The 16,519-nt window shown below is 37.9% G+C and overlaps 1 protein-coding gene across 2 annotated transcripts; it reads right to left on the reverse strand.

Moving 5' to 3' along the window:
- Window positions 1-891: 891 nt before the first annotated feature.
- Window positions 892-16,246, reverse strand: LOC144642786 (M-phase inducer phosphatase-like). Of its 2 annotated transcripts, none has more exons than XM_078501858.1 (19): window positions 15,060-16,246; window positions 14,809-14,912; window positions 14,660-14,720; window positions 14,264-14,287; window positions 12,683-12,716; window positions 11,970-12,182; window positions 10,843-10,977; window positions 7,722-7,802; window positions 7,367-7,408; window positions 6,732-6,863; window positions 6,144-6,193; window positions 5,967-6,021; window positions 5,205-5,307; window positions 4,625-4,656; window positions 4,061-4,123; window positions 3,825-3,917; window positions 2,951-3,081; window positions 2,659-2,776; window positions 892-1,862 (listed from the first exon to the last, which is right to left on the reverse strand). In XM_078501858.1, exons 1-19 carry the CDS (start codon window positions 15,188-15,190, stop codon window positions 1,722-1,724), a joined length of 1,743 nt encoding a protein of 580 aa, XP_078357984.1. In that variant the 5' UTR covers window positions 15,191-16,246; the 3' UTR covers window positions 892-1,721. The 2 variants fall into 2 exon arrangements, with proteins under 2 accessions (XP_078357984.1, XP_078357983.1); XM_078501857.1 differs by having other exon boundaries at window positions 7,716-7,802.
- Window positions 16,247-16,519: the final 273 nt, after the last annotated feature.

The following is a 16,519-nucleotide window of genomic DNA, read 5'->3' on the forward strand; positions in this document are numbered from 1 at the left end:
CATATTGGAGGAGTGCAACAATAGAATGATTTTCTTTTGGGAAAAAATCATTTTTATGCAAATGACTTTTATTGTTTGACTCCTCCAACATGGCTGCCATGAAAACACTCTATAAGAAGCCATCTTTTCTTTTTTACTAGATTACTCGATTCGACGCTACTCTTACCCCCCCCCCCCCCCCCCCTCCTCTATCTGGAATTTGCAATCAGTCACTAAAATTAGTCTTACGTATAATGGAAACGTCTGTTTCCTTTCCATAACGTGTCGGATCGCGGGGGGTTCGGGGGGGGAAAAAAAAAAAAAAAAAAAAAAAAACACGTTAGACCACCTTACCAACAATTATCGATTTTGATTGGTCAATCCAATTCTTTTAAACCAGTCAACCTGGACACAAAGTTGTAGAAGAGATGCGAAAAATTAATCAAATGGCAGTTTGTCGAATTTTCGCCTCTCTCAAGTATGGGTAGCCTGTGTACAGCCGTCCCGCTCCGCTAAAGTACGGGTAGGAACAAAAATTAAGTTCAATTAGTAGAGTGCTCACGATAAAGATCGGTTGTAAACTGAGCGCCGAAAAGCGGTCGTTATTACGTAACACATCAAGTATTGGTTGAATTGCTTTTACGAAAACACGTGTTGGTTCGGGCCTCCGGGCAAGAGGGGGTGGGGGGAGGGGAATCCATGTTTCCTTCCTCGCAACGAAATTTCCTTCATCAGTTTATGTTCCCGTGTTCCCTAAAAGTATTTTACCCCAAACTTCGATTTTCGTGTTCCCTGTTCCCTAAAATATGCACTTGTTCCCGTGTTCCCGGTTTTATTTTTCTTTTGTTGCCCACGTTCCCTTATTCCCTGAAACCCCTGGGCAAGCCTCGACACTTTCTTTTTTCAAATTCATTTTAGATACTTTATTACAAATTCTAGCAAAAAAAAAAAAAAGAAAAAATATTTACATAGCATTTTCCATACTATACACAATAAATATTACATTAGTTTTGGTCAAAACACTACGATGGGAAAGCAAAAGATATCTAGAATAAAAACGAACGAAAAAGGAATTGAGTAAAGATCAATCTGCCTGCAGACTGGGTGACTGTAAATTCGTTTAGCTTTGTGCTAAATCTCTTGCTCTTCTGCGCATTTATCACAAAAACAGGCAAATAGCCAGAGAGAAAATAAAATGTCCACGTTAGACCAAACGCAAGAATCCAACACCCACCTCTAACCCAGACGAAACACAAGCATATTATTTCTTTACATTTACGAATACTTGACTAGCTGTAGAAATTTGTGAACCTTATCTAGGGTCCTTCAAAATATCATCGATCCTTACAGTATTTACAAATATAATTATCATTTACTTATAATTGAATATAAGAATATCACCCAGAATAGTAGAATAAACTTTAGTTTGGCAATTGCGGCATTTTTCAGTGATTAGAGTAGCAAAAAGTGCAACATTGAATTGACAGCTCTTTAATACAAGACTGATGATATCAAATTGATGAGCTAGAAACTGGAATTCAATTCGAGGTAACATTTTCATTCCTAGATTGCTTAGAGAAATAATAGATAATAGTTTTAGGAAAAGACAAATTAATGAACTCTGTAATTTACTCCCCGGCTCGCAGGACCAAAGGAGCTGTCTGCGAACTTGTGTCATGATAGGGTATCTTGGGAAATTGAGTATTCAGAGATGAAGATTATCGAGTAAAGAGCGCTGTGGGTTAGCGGCGGTATCCTAATCCAGGACGAAATCCTTTCGTGAGTATGTTGCCTTCTGATTTGGATCTTTTAGAAAACCTCTTCAAGTCTTGCGAGTAGTTTTCGTCTAACATCGGCAGGTAGCACTGGGGTTCACAGTATTCCTTAAAAAAAAAAGGAAGATTTAAAAGGACACTGAAATGGGGATTTTGCTGCAGTTTATCATCATAACGGTGCTAAAATCACGACTTAGTACCTTCGCTCATACACGAGATACGGCTAGAAACACCAGGACGAAAATATTATTAAGAGCATTATTGTGAGCATTTGTAGCTTGTTTGTTGCGTTGTTAAAAAAAACACACACAAACAAAAGACAATTCGAAATCAAAACATCATTCATGTGTAATTAATGATAGCAGCCCGATCATGCATTATCGTAAAATTCCGGTTATAAGCCCTGGGCCGATAAAACTTCGTAAGGGGTTTTGGGTGGGCTTATAAACGGAGGGGCTTATATCCGAGGAGGCGGGGAGCTTTTAAGCGAAAAAAAAAAACGTTTCGAAACGACACATGGCAATGTCGATTGAAATACGTTTTTAAGTTAAAAAGTCATAATAAAGCAACATTTAGCCCTGTTCAGTACTGTTATCCAGCAGAGGGGGGCTTATATATCCGGATGTATTTGTTTGTTTCCAGGTTGATGGGCCTATAACCAGGGGGACGTATAACCGGAATTTTACGGTATACTGCTTCTGATAAACGCCGGTCGGGCAAGACGGAGGGTGGAGAGTGGGGCGTGGACTGTGGGTTATGCCGGAGACAAGCAAGAATCACGAGGCACCAGCGGTAGCGTGCAGTCCTACAGCCCACCAACAGTCCAGCAAACAACCAAATCTAGCAAGTGAATCGAATACACAAATTTACACAGCTTAAACCTTACAGCGAACACGTCCCTTACCTTGCATTTTCCAAAGAATGCTTTGTAACCTCCTTCTATGAGGTACAGTTCAGGATAGAACAGTTTAGGATACATGTGATAATGAATATCGCGGTCTCTGTTCCGTAAGAATCGTGACCTAAAAAGCAAAAGTACAGAGCACAGCATCATAACTATAGAATCTTTTTTTTTATTACTCACTTGATTGATAAGTAGGGAGGGAGGGCATGATCTCAGGTTAATCAGGTTGTATTCCGTTGTGCATTGTACCGGGAAACTTACAGGTCCAAGGGGAATATGTTTTCGTACTCACATGTCTGGGCCTCTCTTAGATGAGAACTCGCAGTGGAAGATTAAAATAGTCTTCTTTCCTGTCAGACTTCTCTTAGGCTTATCAATAAATTCGCTGTAAATGTCTTCCTTTGTGTAAATGTTCCGTGCACCCTGTAAAACAGACCAACACTTCATGGTAAACAGAGTAAAATATAATAAATAATAATAAAATAGTATTTAAAGGGCAAAATCTACTAATTGCCCATGGCGCTTTACAATAAAATTATTCAGTAATAAAAAGATGTAAAAAAGTTAAAAACTCTAAAAATAAAAAAATAAAAACGGATATTTACAAATATAAGTTCAAATGTACCTAAAAAAAAATCAAAAAAAAGCCTGTTTAAAAAGGTACGTTTTTAAATGTCTCTTAAAAATGTCAATAGAAGGACTTGATCTAAGTTCAAGTGGGATCGTGTTCCACAGTCTTGGGGCCGCCACAGCAAACGCTCTCTCCGTGTGTTTTCATTTATTTTTTTTTTTGCTTTAGGGGTCGCCAGAAGATATTGTACTGATTGAATTTTTTTTCCATTTATAGATTCCATATAATGTTGAAAATTGCAGGTTATACATGCTTTGCAGTGCAATGCATCTGGAGATAAAAGGGCGTTGTTCACGTGACGCGTGATACCTTAAAGTAGCGCGATTAAACGTGACCAGACGAGAAAGATACTTGCAAGAAACGGGATCACGACCTTCCTCAAACTTATGAACTATTTCACACCAACAATACATGTAGAATGCAATGTGTAAGCAATTGTTTCATTAGTCTATGAGGCATGCAATAGGTTCTTGTGGCTTGAAACAATTTTCATAATATTAAGGTGTTTAGTATCGGGGCATTAAGAGTTATTTACCTTAATGTGGCCTGCCTCGTACTCATAGGGATAGCGACAGTCTATGATGTGGGCTTCCACTTCTGGAAATTCATTGTTCAAGACCCGTGCAACCTGAAGAAGACATGACACATACGACTCAACTCACAGTCCATGCAAGCAAGAAACTTCACGTAATTCACTCAACAAATAACCAACACGTGAAAACGTATGTACATGTCGATGAACAGAGAACAATGTTGTCATAACTGAGTTACCGTTTCTGGGGTTAAGCATTTCAGGTCGTCGTGTTGTCCAGGTATTGATGGTAAAGTGTATGGCTACAATAAAAGAAAAATAGTTTGAACATTTTATGGAAATGAAAGTGTTATGAAACCACTTTAAGAAGTCATGAGTCTGTCCGCAAATGTTGCAACATAATAATTAAACATAGGTGTACAAATCAGGTACAACTGACATGAACCAGCAAAGAAGCAATACTCAATATTAGTAGAAACTCAGCTGTGTTCTAATGGAAATCCGCGAATCTGATTGGTTCTCCCACTGATTTCTATTCGCCGATAGAAAACAGTCGCGCGCTCGCGTAGCTCTTTAAGCGGTAAATTTTCTTGATTTTTGTCTTCAAAGTGCACAATATTGTAGGTTTTGGACTGCAATCCTTTAGAGTTTCTACTAAAACAATTAGACTACTCGCCCTCGTTTTCTATGAGCGATAGTCAACTCGGCTGCGCCTCGTTGACTATTTGCTCATAGAAAACTTGGGCTCGTAGTCTAATTGTTAATTATTAATTAAAGAGGGAAAAAATCAGCTTTTGACCTACCCCGCTAAAATCTCCAACAATATTTTTGTCACCTGCATGAAGCGGAAAAACAAACAAGCAGACTAAGAAAACGTTACAATGCACATGTACCGTGCACATACACGTAAAATAAATAGTACATAATAATTATTTACAAATGTTGCATTACGGTAGGCCTTATCACGGTTTTCGACGCCATCTTGACGAGTAGGCAAAGTAGGTGAAATTACAGTGTTTGTATGGGAATCCGACAGCAAATATTTTTTACAAAGATTGAATTCTGGACAACTTATCATATGAATTGTAAAGTTAAGATACTAGGCAAAAGTTTCTATTCACTGAGTTTGAAGGATGTAGCTGGGCTAGAAAGCGTTCAGTCATGTTTTTAATTTCCCATACATTTGTCCATAATTTTTCCCGCGTGCCGCGTCATTCATGCAGAAAAAATATAGACAAATGTATGGGAAATTTAAAACGTCACTGAACACTTTCTTGCCCAGCTACATCCTTCAAACTCGGTAAATGAAAACTTTTGCCTAGTATCTTAACTCTCACCATGTGCGAAAGGAAATTTTCAGCCCGGAATGTTATCAAGTCATACCTGAAGCATCAAGCATGTCTCCAAGGTCATGCTCAAATGTTGCTGACTGAGAACGTCTCAAGGGGCAGGCCTGAACTTCATTTGGCCTTTGTTGAAATAATGCCTGTAGATAAATAAAGGAAGGATACGTTTGAAATACTGTACAATCTCATGGTCAGGGTCAAAAATTAAATCGATCTTCACACATATTGACCTTCATACCATTAAATTGATCTGTCTTCAAATATTCAGCCTAGTTCCAGATCATTTTTAGGACTGTATTCTCAGAACTGCAAATAACAGTCAGTCATCGGACAATGGCTGAACAAAATTTGCCCATGTCTGGCAAAATCCCAACCGTAGTCGGACATCATGTCCGGCCAATTTTTTAAATCATGAATGACCTATTTGTATCATTTTGCAGATGAAATTTAAGTTGCGACAATTTTGAATTCAAAATAAAGTTCAAGTCTGACCAATTTTTTTTTTGTCCGACCAAAATGGTAACTAAGTCGGACATATGTCCTTTCAGCAAAAAATAATAATTTGCAGCCTAGACTTGCTCTAAGTCGACCTCGTATAAATTGATGAGAGCTAGAAGGGATCGATAGCAAGCAGGTCACCGTGCGAGCGAATGAGGTCGCAAAGCGACCGAGATGGAGGTCGCAGAGTCCCTCTTGAACTCCAATAAAATATTTCCTGTTTTTGGAGTTTAGCGTGTAACTCCCATGTGCAGCACCCTACCCTGCTGGCAGTTTCTTTTGCCTCAGTCAGTTCACTTACCATATCAAGTAAAGATGGATGATGATTTCCTTCCACAAGCGACATACATCTTTGCCTACAGAGGTACACACAAGGTGAGATTCAGAGAATAAGTGCATGTGTACAGAAAATGGAAAACAACACCAAAACAAACAAAGAATAAATCAACTACAGAAACAAGCAGTCAGCTATCTGTACCTTAGCTTTTTCTTCAAGTTTGGGCTTGGATCTCTTGGAGGATTTGGTCTCTGCAGGATGAAAAATTAAGAGATTTTTATTAATAAATTCATGCACTTTACAAGAGCAAAGGGTACTGTGCTTAAAATTTCACTGTTTGGATAAATAAATGTTATTTTTTTGCTTAAATTCTGTGGGATTTCTGGGGAGAGGGAGTAACAGGAGTGGAAAAGAGTAGTGTTGCCAGGGCCTTCCTCCTTTTCACACCCTGAATGTCCGATTAGAACTATGGTTATTACTTATAAGTGGTATCATGTGAATTATTCTGCCAGACTTTTATGGAAAAAAAATAATGCTATCACATTCACTGACTATCGCAGTTTGCACTTTTCTGTCATAAGCATTCATAGTATTTAGTTTCCAAACTTGGCACATAAATCTACAGTACTCCAATTCAATTTGGCTGCAGTCGAGAAGACTGAATTTAACATGCAAGCAAACATGTATCCATTTCGTATTCTGCCCTGTGATTTGCCTTTAATGGCTGAGTGCCCCCCCCCCCCTCCCCCCACATTAGAGTACTTTAACATTTACAGTATGTTTCCTTACCTTGAGTGCAAAAGATTTGGACCTCTGCCTCATTGTGCCTCTTTCTTTGGTTGGGCTCTCTGATGCCACTGTATAAGCTCTGTCTCTTCCAGCATTGAACAAGTCTCTTGGCTTATAACCTGGTCCTGAAGCCTACAATGAACCAATACAAAGTTAACTCACTTTTCGAGTTATTTCTCACTCAATTTGTTGCCACCTTTCCAAGGTTTTTTATATTTCGAATTTCACAGCCTACAATTTGTAGGTGATAAATGTCAAAAAAAAGCAATGTGTGGCAAATCTTTAATATCGCACTTAAAAACTAGATGATAACAATGAGGATGACAATGATGATAACAGAATTTAAAAAACTCATTAATAATTCATAAAGAAAATACAAAAGAAATTAATGTTTAATGAGTGTCTTTATATCTGATAAAGACACGGCTAAACTTTACGTCCAATTTTCTAGGCCAAAATAACCCCAAATCTAAATATTAGTGCAAGAATGAGTTGATCTACATCAGAAGATTTTTAAGCCGTTTAATAAACTCGCAGTTCGTGTTTTATCAAGTCTAAAACACTCGGCTGCGCCTCGTGTTTTAAACTTGATAAAACACTGCTGCTCATTTATTAAACATTACATAATTTTGTACCTTTGGCGTATCTTTAGAACTTTTCCTTGCGTCATCAGCTTTCTGTGATTGACAAAGGAATACATTATAATTTATAATACGGTATATTTCTTGAACTCTACATGTTCACGAGTCAAAACAAGTTTTTAGGATAGTTGATACAGTATATTCTTACATTTTATGCCACATTCAAAAATGAAATTAAAAAACTCCCGTGTTCTGATTTTGTAAAAAAACAAGCAAGCATTGGAGATGAGGACAAACATGACTGTACAACTTAATTTAACACTGTGAGAACTGGAAGATACATTTCATATTTGGCAATGTGTAATGTTATAACTATACATGTACATTTAATCAGTGAACATACATGTACCTCTTCTTCTCCAATGGTAAATGACACCAGTGGTGCACTAACAAGTTCTGTTATTCCTGACGGCATCTCCAAACCATTGTCCTATGTTCGAGGAAAAAAGAAAACAAGTGTGCAATTATTATCACCAGCCCCACCAATTTCTAAAGATAATGCTCTATATCTTACATTAATGCAAAACTCTCTCCAAAGGTAAACGTCCCTAAGGTTACATTTAATACTAAAAATTTTTACCGTCAAGACTACCACTACATGTATTGGAATTATTATTTTTTGCATTTCATACAAATGCACACGCTGAGAGACCAGATGGACATGTACAATGTAGTCAAGAGGGCACTAGAATGGAACCCACAGGGGAAGCGAAAGAGAGGGAGACCCCAGCACACCTGGAGAGTGGAGATGCATGAGTTTAAGCAAGTTCCTTGGAAGGGATACACCTTACATGGAATGAGGCAAAGGGCACTGCACAAAAAAGGGTTAGGTGGCCCACGCCACTCCAGGACCTATGTTCCAGAGAGGATTAAGTAAATATATGTTGTGGTTTAATTTTCATCTTGGTTCATTTTTTTCAAACCAGTTTATTTTTTTCAAACCAGTTCAATTTTTTCAGGTCTTAGCACTTGTTGACAGGATTTCAGTAAATTTCCATTAGGCATCCACTTTGTTATTATGGCTAAAATTTGTGGTAATGCTTCTATTCCAAGACGGAGGCTCTAACAAGTACTATTAGGTTTTTACGGGTAATTATTATTGTTTTACATTTTATTTTATTTTTAACTTCATGATTTACTCTTGAGTAACAAAACAGAAAGTCACTGCACAATAATCTAAAAGTAGTCAAGTAATTGTCACAATGTGTTCATAATAAACAAGCTGCAAGACTTAATTTGAATTGAGTCTTTTTTTATCGTTGTCATTATTTAATTTTCACCAGTGCTGTACAAGCAGTGTCTGACATTTGCAGAATTTAGAATGCTGAATTCCAAAGGCGGAAATATTACAGACTGCAGAATCGCTTTGCTTGCGGTTAGCTTCACCCCAGTTTGCTTGCGGTTAGCTTCACCCCATTTTGCTTGCGGTTAGCTTCACCCCATTTTGCTTGCGGTTAGCTTGACCCCAGTTTGCTTGCGGTTAGCTTCATCCCAGTTTGCTTGCAGGTTAGCTTCATCCCAGTTTGCTTGCGGTTAGCTTCTGTTTGAGCTTAGGGGCATTTGTACATGCTTATCAGGGTTAGGCACTTGTTTAAGTAAGAAGGATTAAGCACTCAGTTTAGTGATTAGGGTTAAGCATTCACTTTGGCTGGTTAGCTTTTATTTGAGGTTAGGGCATTGCACAACAAAGTCACCTATGCTTTAACCTTTTTCACCCAGTCACTAGTAAAAAACAACAGGTATTTAGTATTTGATATTTGAGTTTATTCTAAGAAAAATGCATTTAAATACCCTTTCTACATGCTGCAGAAAATGACAACACAGTAGTATAATCAAGTTTAATGTTCTGAGTGCTAGCTGTTCAAGGATATGAACTGGTGGGTGAAAAAAGTAATTACAATTTCTTCAATTTTTCCCAGAAGAAGATTTGAATGAAGGAACAATGTCTTGTCGACACGATCAACTTTAATAGAGATAAAGTCTCCAACTGAAGAAGTAGCGTTTGAATACTCTTTGTGTCTCTCCGGCCGTTTTAGCGCCTTGGGCTGCACCATGATTTTAAAAGATAATGAGCAGTTATGTTCATGGCCCACTTATGTTCCTTGCTGCAATCGCATGAACAGTTACGAGAATCCATTAAATCAATCTTCAGGAGAGATAAAAGTTTCGGACATTGAATAGGTTTATCAACAATCTTAACGCAACTTGTGCTCCACTGCTGCTCCGCATGAAAAACTGTACGAACAGATGGACAAACATGGCTGTCACTTTCACGTTGACTTCGGAATAGTTGTCATGTCTGTTTACAAGTAATTTCTCGACCACAATGAGCAGCTCGAAGGAGAAATATAGCACTTCGTAAAAATCTCTTTTAGCCACCACTTTACTTTTGTCTGCTGAAATAAGCCCACTTCTTACTTGTTATGTTATTGTCGAGATTTCCCACTTCGATCGTTCGATCGCTGTCTTCTTTCGATTGAATTCCAAGCTGCTTCACGGTCTGGTATTTCAGGTAAGCTTGGCTTTGCTAATGTTAAAGAACTCGTCTTCGATAAATATCGTTATTGGCGATTCTTTTTTTCACTTGTTTCTATTTCAATGCCGCTAATTCTTTACAAAATGTTTCTTTCGAAACACATGGCACGGTTCAGCCATCTTTCGAATTTTCTAAGTCTCATTTGCTGTGAAGTGCGCATGTACGCATATTTAGCCGAGCGAATGGGAGTCTGGGACCGAATAAGTTATAATAACAACAAATCTGGGTGAAATGTGCAACAAATCCTTTGTGGTCAAGAGGTTAAAGGCGCAGTACTACAGAGCGAGAGTTGAGCGAGAGGTCAGTGGATCAAGACCAGGTAAGGTTAAAGAAAAAAAAAATAAAATAAATATCTGTGTATAGGGGGTAGTGGGGATAGCAAAAAAGGGGGGGAGGGTGTAGGATATATCAGGGGGGAGGTGAAGGGGAGAAAGAGAGGGAGGTAGGGACTGAAAATTTCCCGTAATTTTTCCGTGTTTATTCTTTTCACCCCCCTAAAAATACCATGCCCCTATTTTTCACCACACCCCAAAAGATGAAAGCCCTTTTCAGACAGTTGATAAATAAACTGGTTTAAAAAAATTGAACTGGTTCAAAAAAAATAAACTGGTTTGAAAAAAAATGAACCACTGACAAAAATTAAACCACAACATATATACAAATGCAAATGTTGTGTAAACTACCGTAATGCGGGACAACATTTCATATACTGTGTGTAATCCCTTACCCCTTTTAAGCCACAAAAATAATTTCTCCAGTAATGCAACCCCCACCCCACCCCACCCCACCCCACTGTCCTGTAATCCTTCTGGGAAAGTAATCAATTCACATGTCACAAAGAAACTTGCTTAAACTAATTGGGAAAGACACATTCAACCAGCTCTTGTATGCCATCCTAGCAATTTAAAGCTTTCTGTGTAAAGTACGTACGTACCTCTTTAGACTGTTCTTGGAAAAAGTCATCAATAAATCCATCATCATCTCCATCTGCTTTGTAATCAAAGTCGCATGCTCCACTGTCTTGACTTCCACACTCAGACGGAGAGGATGGAACAAAGGTCTCCTTGGACTGCGCAAAAAAGATAAATCAAAACATTGTACAAGAAAATGAGAAAATGTTTTAATAATATTCATCTGTTACTGGTCGAAATGTTTGGAAGAAACTTGTTGGTTTTGTTTTGCTTAATTATCCACTGCAGGCTGCAGTTGAAACTCAAAGGCCTAGAACAACAATTCCAATAGTCCTATATATATATAAAATTATCTGGGGAGCCCCCCTCTATAAGCAAATTGGTCTGAAGGCCCAATAACACTCAGGGATGTGGCTAAGAAAACACTTGGCTGGCTCATCAACAAGCCCAGCTGGCTTTTCTTGCCTTGGCAGCTCTTAAAGTCTACCTACATGTATGTCTCTGTTTTCATGTGAAATTTCAGCCGGATTTAAGTTCTATTTTAGCCGGCGGAGAAGTTAGTCGGCAGCCGGCCCTTAGTGACATCTCTGAATACTGTATCCTGCGTATCGTACTGACTGAAAAGATCATCTCTCTGTACACTCAATATTTTTATCCCACAGAAACAGCATAGGAGTGTACCAAAACTGGACATTTACTGACCAGCCGCTCATGCGTAAAATAATTTTTTTATCTGTTTTTATGGCTTTATGGCAAGATTAGTACTAGAGCAGTTTTCAATCGAGTGTAGTAAAACCAAAATCAAAGTAAATTACTCTGGCCAATCACAAAAGACACAGACCAACCAGTAAGCCAACCAAAATTCGAAGCAAATGCATGAAGCCGGTACGAAGCGCGGGAAAACCCGCGTGAGCGAGTCACAATTGGTTTTAGTTTTACTTCCAATTGGCTAAGAAAGTGGCACAAGATTTTTAAACCAATCACTAAGCGTAGTAATGCAAAACCAAAGCAAACACAAATTACTTTCGATACTCAAGTGAAAACCGCTCTATTTGACTTAATTTGACTGATGAAATTTGATTTTACACTGAGACTTATTGGCATCACGTAATTCTAACTAAGCACTAAAAAATTAGGATGAATAATTTACCTGTGGTGATGGTTCAGAGAACGATCTTACTGGCAAACTGTAGATCGATGATTTTCTTCCCCCAACTGGGCACTTTGGTTGAGCAAATTTGAATTCTTTTTTCTCAGAAGGGCAAACAGCTTCTGTTGTTTTTATTTCACTATCCTTTCCAGTGTCAAAATTTAATTCAATATTTTCTTTGTTTGCAGTAAAAGGATCCTCTCCACTCTTAACCTAATGGAAGCATGGGAAATCATGATTAATGTAAATGTTGTGGTTTAATTTTATATTTGGTTCAAAATTTTTCAAACCAGTTTTATTTTTATTTTTCAATGTCTCATATTCATTATCATAGTCTAAAACAAAGGAAAATAAAAATCAAACTGGTTTAAAAAAATTTAAACCAAGGATAAAATTAAACCACAACATAAACAACTAATTAAAAAACTAAGGATTGAGCTACTTCGTCATTCGGATTCCCCAGAATTGCATTGCACATCCTTACTGCCGATAACTACACACATAATAAGAGCACATGCTTTAAAAAATGACAGCTTCTTCTTTAAATCTAAACACATTTAAAGTGTGACTACATAGTACAGTGCAAGGGGTACCGGTTGACCATCAGCAAACAGTCAACAATGCATTTAATCAAATTCATGGATTTGCAAATAGACTATGGTAAGTTTCTACTAAGAAAATAATAAATAACATGGCAATGATAAGTCACTTACTGGTAATGAGTTCCACCTTTTGAAAGGGGGTCTCCTGTTTAAAGAAAAATGTCAAAATTTAGAAGAGTTTACAAAACAAAGTTGAAAGGCAGACTATTAAAATGTAGGGGGAAAGATGCAAACTTACACTTCATGGACAGAGCCAAAAATTACGAAAGTTTAAAAAATTTATGAATATTGGAATAATTCAACCCTAACCTCCCTGGCTCCTCTGGATAGCAAATCCTTTTTTTGCAAATGAAGGTTGTATGATGCAGTGGCAGTTGATTTAACCTTCAGCCCTTAATTAATTGTGGGAGGCGCGGTGGCCTAATGGTTAGCGCGTTCGCCTCCGAGTCGAACGGCCCGGATTCAAGGCCTGGCCGGGGCGCTGCGTTGTGTTCTTGGGCAAGACACTTTACTCTCACAGTGCCTCTCTCCACCCAGGTGGAGATGACTAGCATCCCATCCAGGGGGGAGTAGCAATACTCCTAGTCGCTTAATGCTACGGAAACCAGGATAAGCTCCGGCCTGTATGGGCCACTAGGCTCGAAGCAGACTCACCCTTGACTTAATTAATTCAATTTCTTTCTCCAAGGGAAATAGATGGGGCCTAATTCTTTATAACTTGGGCCAAGTTCCATTTTACACATTGGAAAAGGCAAACAACTCTACATAATGTATATGCATATGTCCGAAAAGCTTATTGCTTGCTTATTGCTTTTTCACTGAGCGTCATGTAAAATGGATCAACCACACAATCAACCACTGTTACCCAATAGCATGTGAAATATTGGTGATAATGTTAGATGAAAAAATTGACCCTGTTCAAACAGTTTCATCCAACATTTTACATGATTGACAATCTTTGACGGTTTGTTAGCTGATGTTTCACGGCTGGTATTACTGGGCATACATACATGTACACACTGTAGGTACAAGCAAAAGCAAAAGCACAAGAATAAGTACATAACAAGAGCACACATTCTCATTCTTCTAAGCACAGTACCACTAGGAACAAACATATGCATATATGCAGAATAAACTTCTTTTGCTTTCTTGTCTTATTCCTAGTCATGCCTAGTGCTAGGATCAGTGGAACCAGAGTCTACTTCTGCTTGGGCCCAGTGAAAACTAGCTTTTACAGTGTAGGGTCCGATAATGGATTTGTAACCTCAGCGTTATAAAGTTTTTGTAAGCTTATATTAGATGACAAATCAGAATAATCTTACAACCCCTTCTTACTTTCTTAAACTAACTCTACATGTAGATCTTTATGTCAAGATATTTATGCCTTCTGCATTATTAGCCCAGATCTATTCAACAAGCATTGATAACAAGGGTCCTGAAACAATAGAAAACACGTGGACAACGGAAACAGCTGCACTGAAAACCATCACTTTAAATGATCAGGCCTTCCAGAGAATTGGAACACGTGCAAACTCAATTACACGCAAATAAAATATATTGAGAGCAAAGAAGATTAAACCATCTTTTTAAAAGAAATTTCCACGAAAGGTTTGCATAACAACTCGATTAGAACATTAATGAATCGTACCACCAAAACGAACGTAAATTTAGAAATAAAAGCACATTACAAACCTCTGTTTTCTTTTTTCGTTGGCCCTTCAAAAAGGAAAAGAAAAAGTGTGCCTCAGACAAATCAAGTTACTTATTACATAACAGATTTCTTAAGTTATAAGTTGTTCGCAATAAGAAAACCGAGGCTCATTCAAAAAGCTAACAAAAGATTTTATTACAAAGGAAACTTGAAAATAAACCCGGAAAATAAATGAAGATTTGAAATTAAGTTGACGGTTTGTGAGTGCACATATATTTCTAAATACAAGGTGAAGCAGCAAAATAACACAGTTCGACAAAAAACTGTGATAAGTTCCCTTCACAATTTATTTTAAAAAAAGAAATAAATTGAAGAAAAATCAAGTTAATGCAAAATTATATAACGAAGCTAAATAACACAATAAACTTGAAGCTTACTTGAGTATTTCCATGGAAGGCGAGTCAAAAAGAAACCCTGGCGGCGAATCGGGGCAGTAGCCTAAAAGAAAGGAAAATTATGGTGAACCAAACAATTGTTTTACAGAAAATTGAATCCTGTCGATCGAGGTAATTGCAAAATTCATTACCTGACTCGTTAGATACTGTTGAAAGCGACCTTTGGAAACCCGCGTTAGGCGTCGAGGGATCATCTCCAGATAAGGAAAGCTTTCTTTTTGGAGTCCTTCCCAAGCTATAAAAATAAAACGGAGTCAGGCAATAGTTGGAGCAAACACTGTTTTGTTATATAATACACCAAATACTGTTTGAAGCCGTTCGATCTCCACCTCAAATACCGCCATAAATGTCGGGCACAAAATGAGCTTTATACGCATATTACCTGCTCTCAAAATTTAACGCCAGCTCAGTTATTGGAGAAAGCACAGCATTAGGAGCAATATCCAGTGAATTCTTTCTTCGTGGAAGTTCTAATTCGAGGTAGCTTCCAGCTCTCGGTTTCGGTCCGGCCATGTTGGAAATTGAGAACTCGTCCAGCGCTCGTCGAAGGGTCCACGAGTACAGCAAGTTTTGACAAGAAAACGGTCAAGGACGCTTCAGAAACGCCAAAAAAGAGTGCAAGAGAAAGAGAATTGATTCAAAACTACTGATACATGGACTTTGTCGGAAAGGAAAGAAGAAAGCGAGCTACAAGTTGGAGCTTCGGTCGAACCACGGCTTTTCAAACTTTCCCCCGCATTGCATGGTGAAAACATTATGCACGTTATCAGCCAATCAGATCACAGCATTTTGCATTGTTTTTGGTTTCCTGGGAATCTCATTTTCATTTTTCCCGCTTCGTTACACTTCCGGCTAGCCTCGTCTTCAAACGGTTTACCGAAACTAAAAAAGAATTAAACAAGAATTCGAAAAAAAGAAAGAAAATAGGGAGAAAGGATTTTTAGAGATAATTCCAAATACTTATAGTTTGCATTGAAATGAATAGTAGCCTTCGATTAACTGGACCTATATTTGTTTCTACCTAAAAAGCGACCGTTTAGCGCAACCATGAAAAAAATTCAAAATTATCAATGTTTTGCGAAAGATGATAGAAGGTGATTGGTTTATATTATCATAAAAATGTGGAACACGGCGAAAAACAGCGAACAGTTGAGCCTGAGATTGTAATGTCACGTCAAAATACGCCAGGATAATTCAGGAGCGAACTGCGGTAAAGTTTATTTATGTTCTGGCTGAAAATTTTGCCAACATTTTTTATTTCGTCTTATGATGACATCAAACATAAGATTTAAAAGAGTTACTCAAGTGAATGCGATGCATTTTGAAATGTTATTGCAATTATCCTCAAGTTACTCCCAAGGTAGGCCAAGACCAAAACCGGCAGTGTTAAATTTTTACTTAAGGCTAGGGTGCTTTTTATTCCTCCTCCCCCTCCAGCCGACAAACTGACCCAAAATTCCACACCAAATTTGCGCCCTGAGAAGAGCTTGTTCTCACCTGGCGCCAAGAGGAAATATAGAAATCCAATAATGAGAGAGACCAAAACATACCCCATTTATTTGAGATTAAACTGGTCAAAATCTATACCATTTTTGCGACTTTTTTTGCTTGTTTACAAGCGAAAATAGGAGAATAGCAGTTATGTGGGGCAAAATTTGGAACATTCTTGTCATTCTTGTCTACTCTCAAGGGACTTTTTTAATTTCTCAAGGGAATATTTTAATTTCTCAAGGGATTACTTTCCGCTGTGGGTGATCACGCGATCTCGTGGAAAAAACGTGACTTGTCATTTACAAACGTTATATAACAATGTTAAAAGTGACATGTCAGCTTTCTTATCTC

The sequence above is a fragment of the Oculina patagonica genome, chromosome 2 (assembly GCF_052425735.1).
Source record: "Oculina patagonica isolate OP01 chromosome 2, crgOcupat, whole genome shotgun sequence".
Lineage (NCBI taxonomy): Eukaryota > Metazoa > Cnidaria > Anthozoa > Scleractinia > Oculinidae > Oculina > Oculina patagonica.

Coding starts and splice junctions, on each gene's coding strand:
- LOC144642786 (XM_078501857.1), bottom strand. CDS start 15,190: ATGGCCGGACCGAAACCGAGAGCTGGAAGCTACCTCGAATTAGAACTT. Junction 14,913..15,059: donor GCGTTAAATTTTGAGAGCAG/GTAATATGCGTA, acceptor TTATTTTTATAG/CTTGGGAAGGACTCCAAAAA. Junction 10,978..11,969: donor TCTCTGAACCATCACCACAG/GTAAATTATTCA, acceptor TTTTTTGCGCAG/TCCAAGGAGACCTTTGTTCC.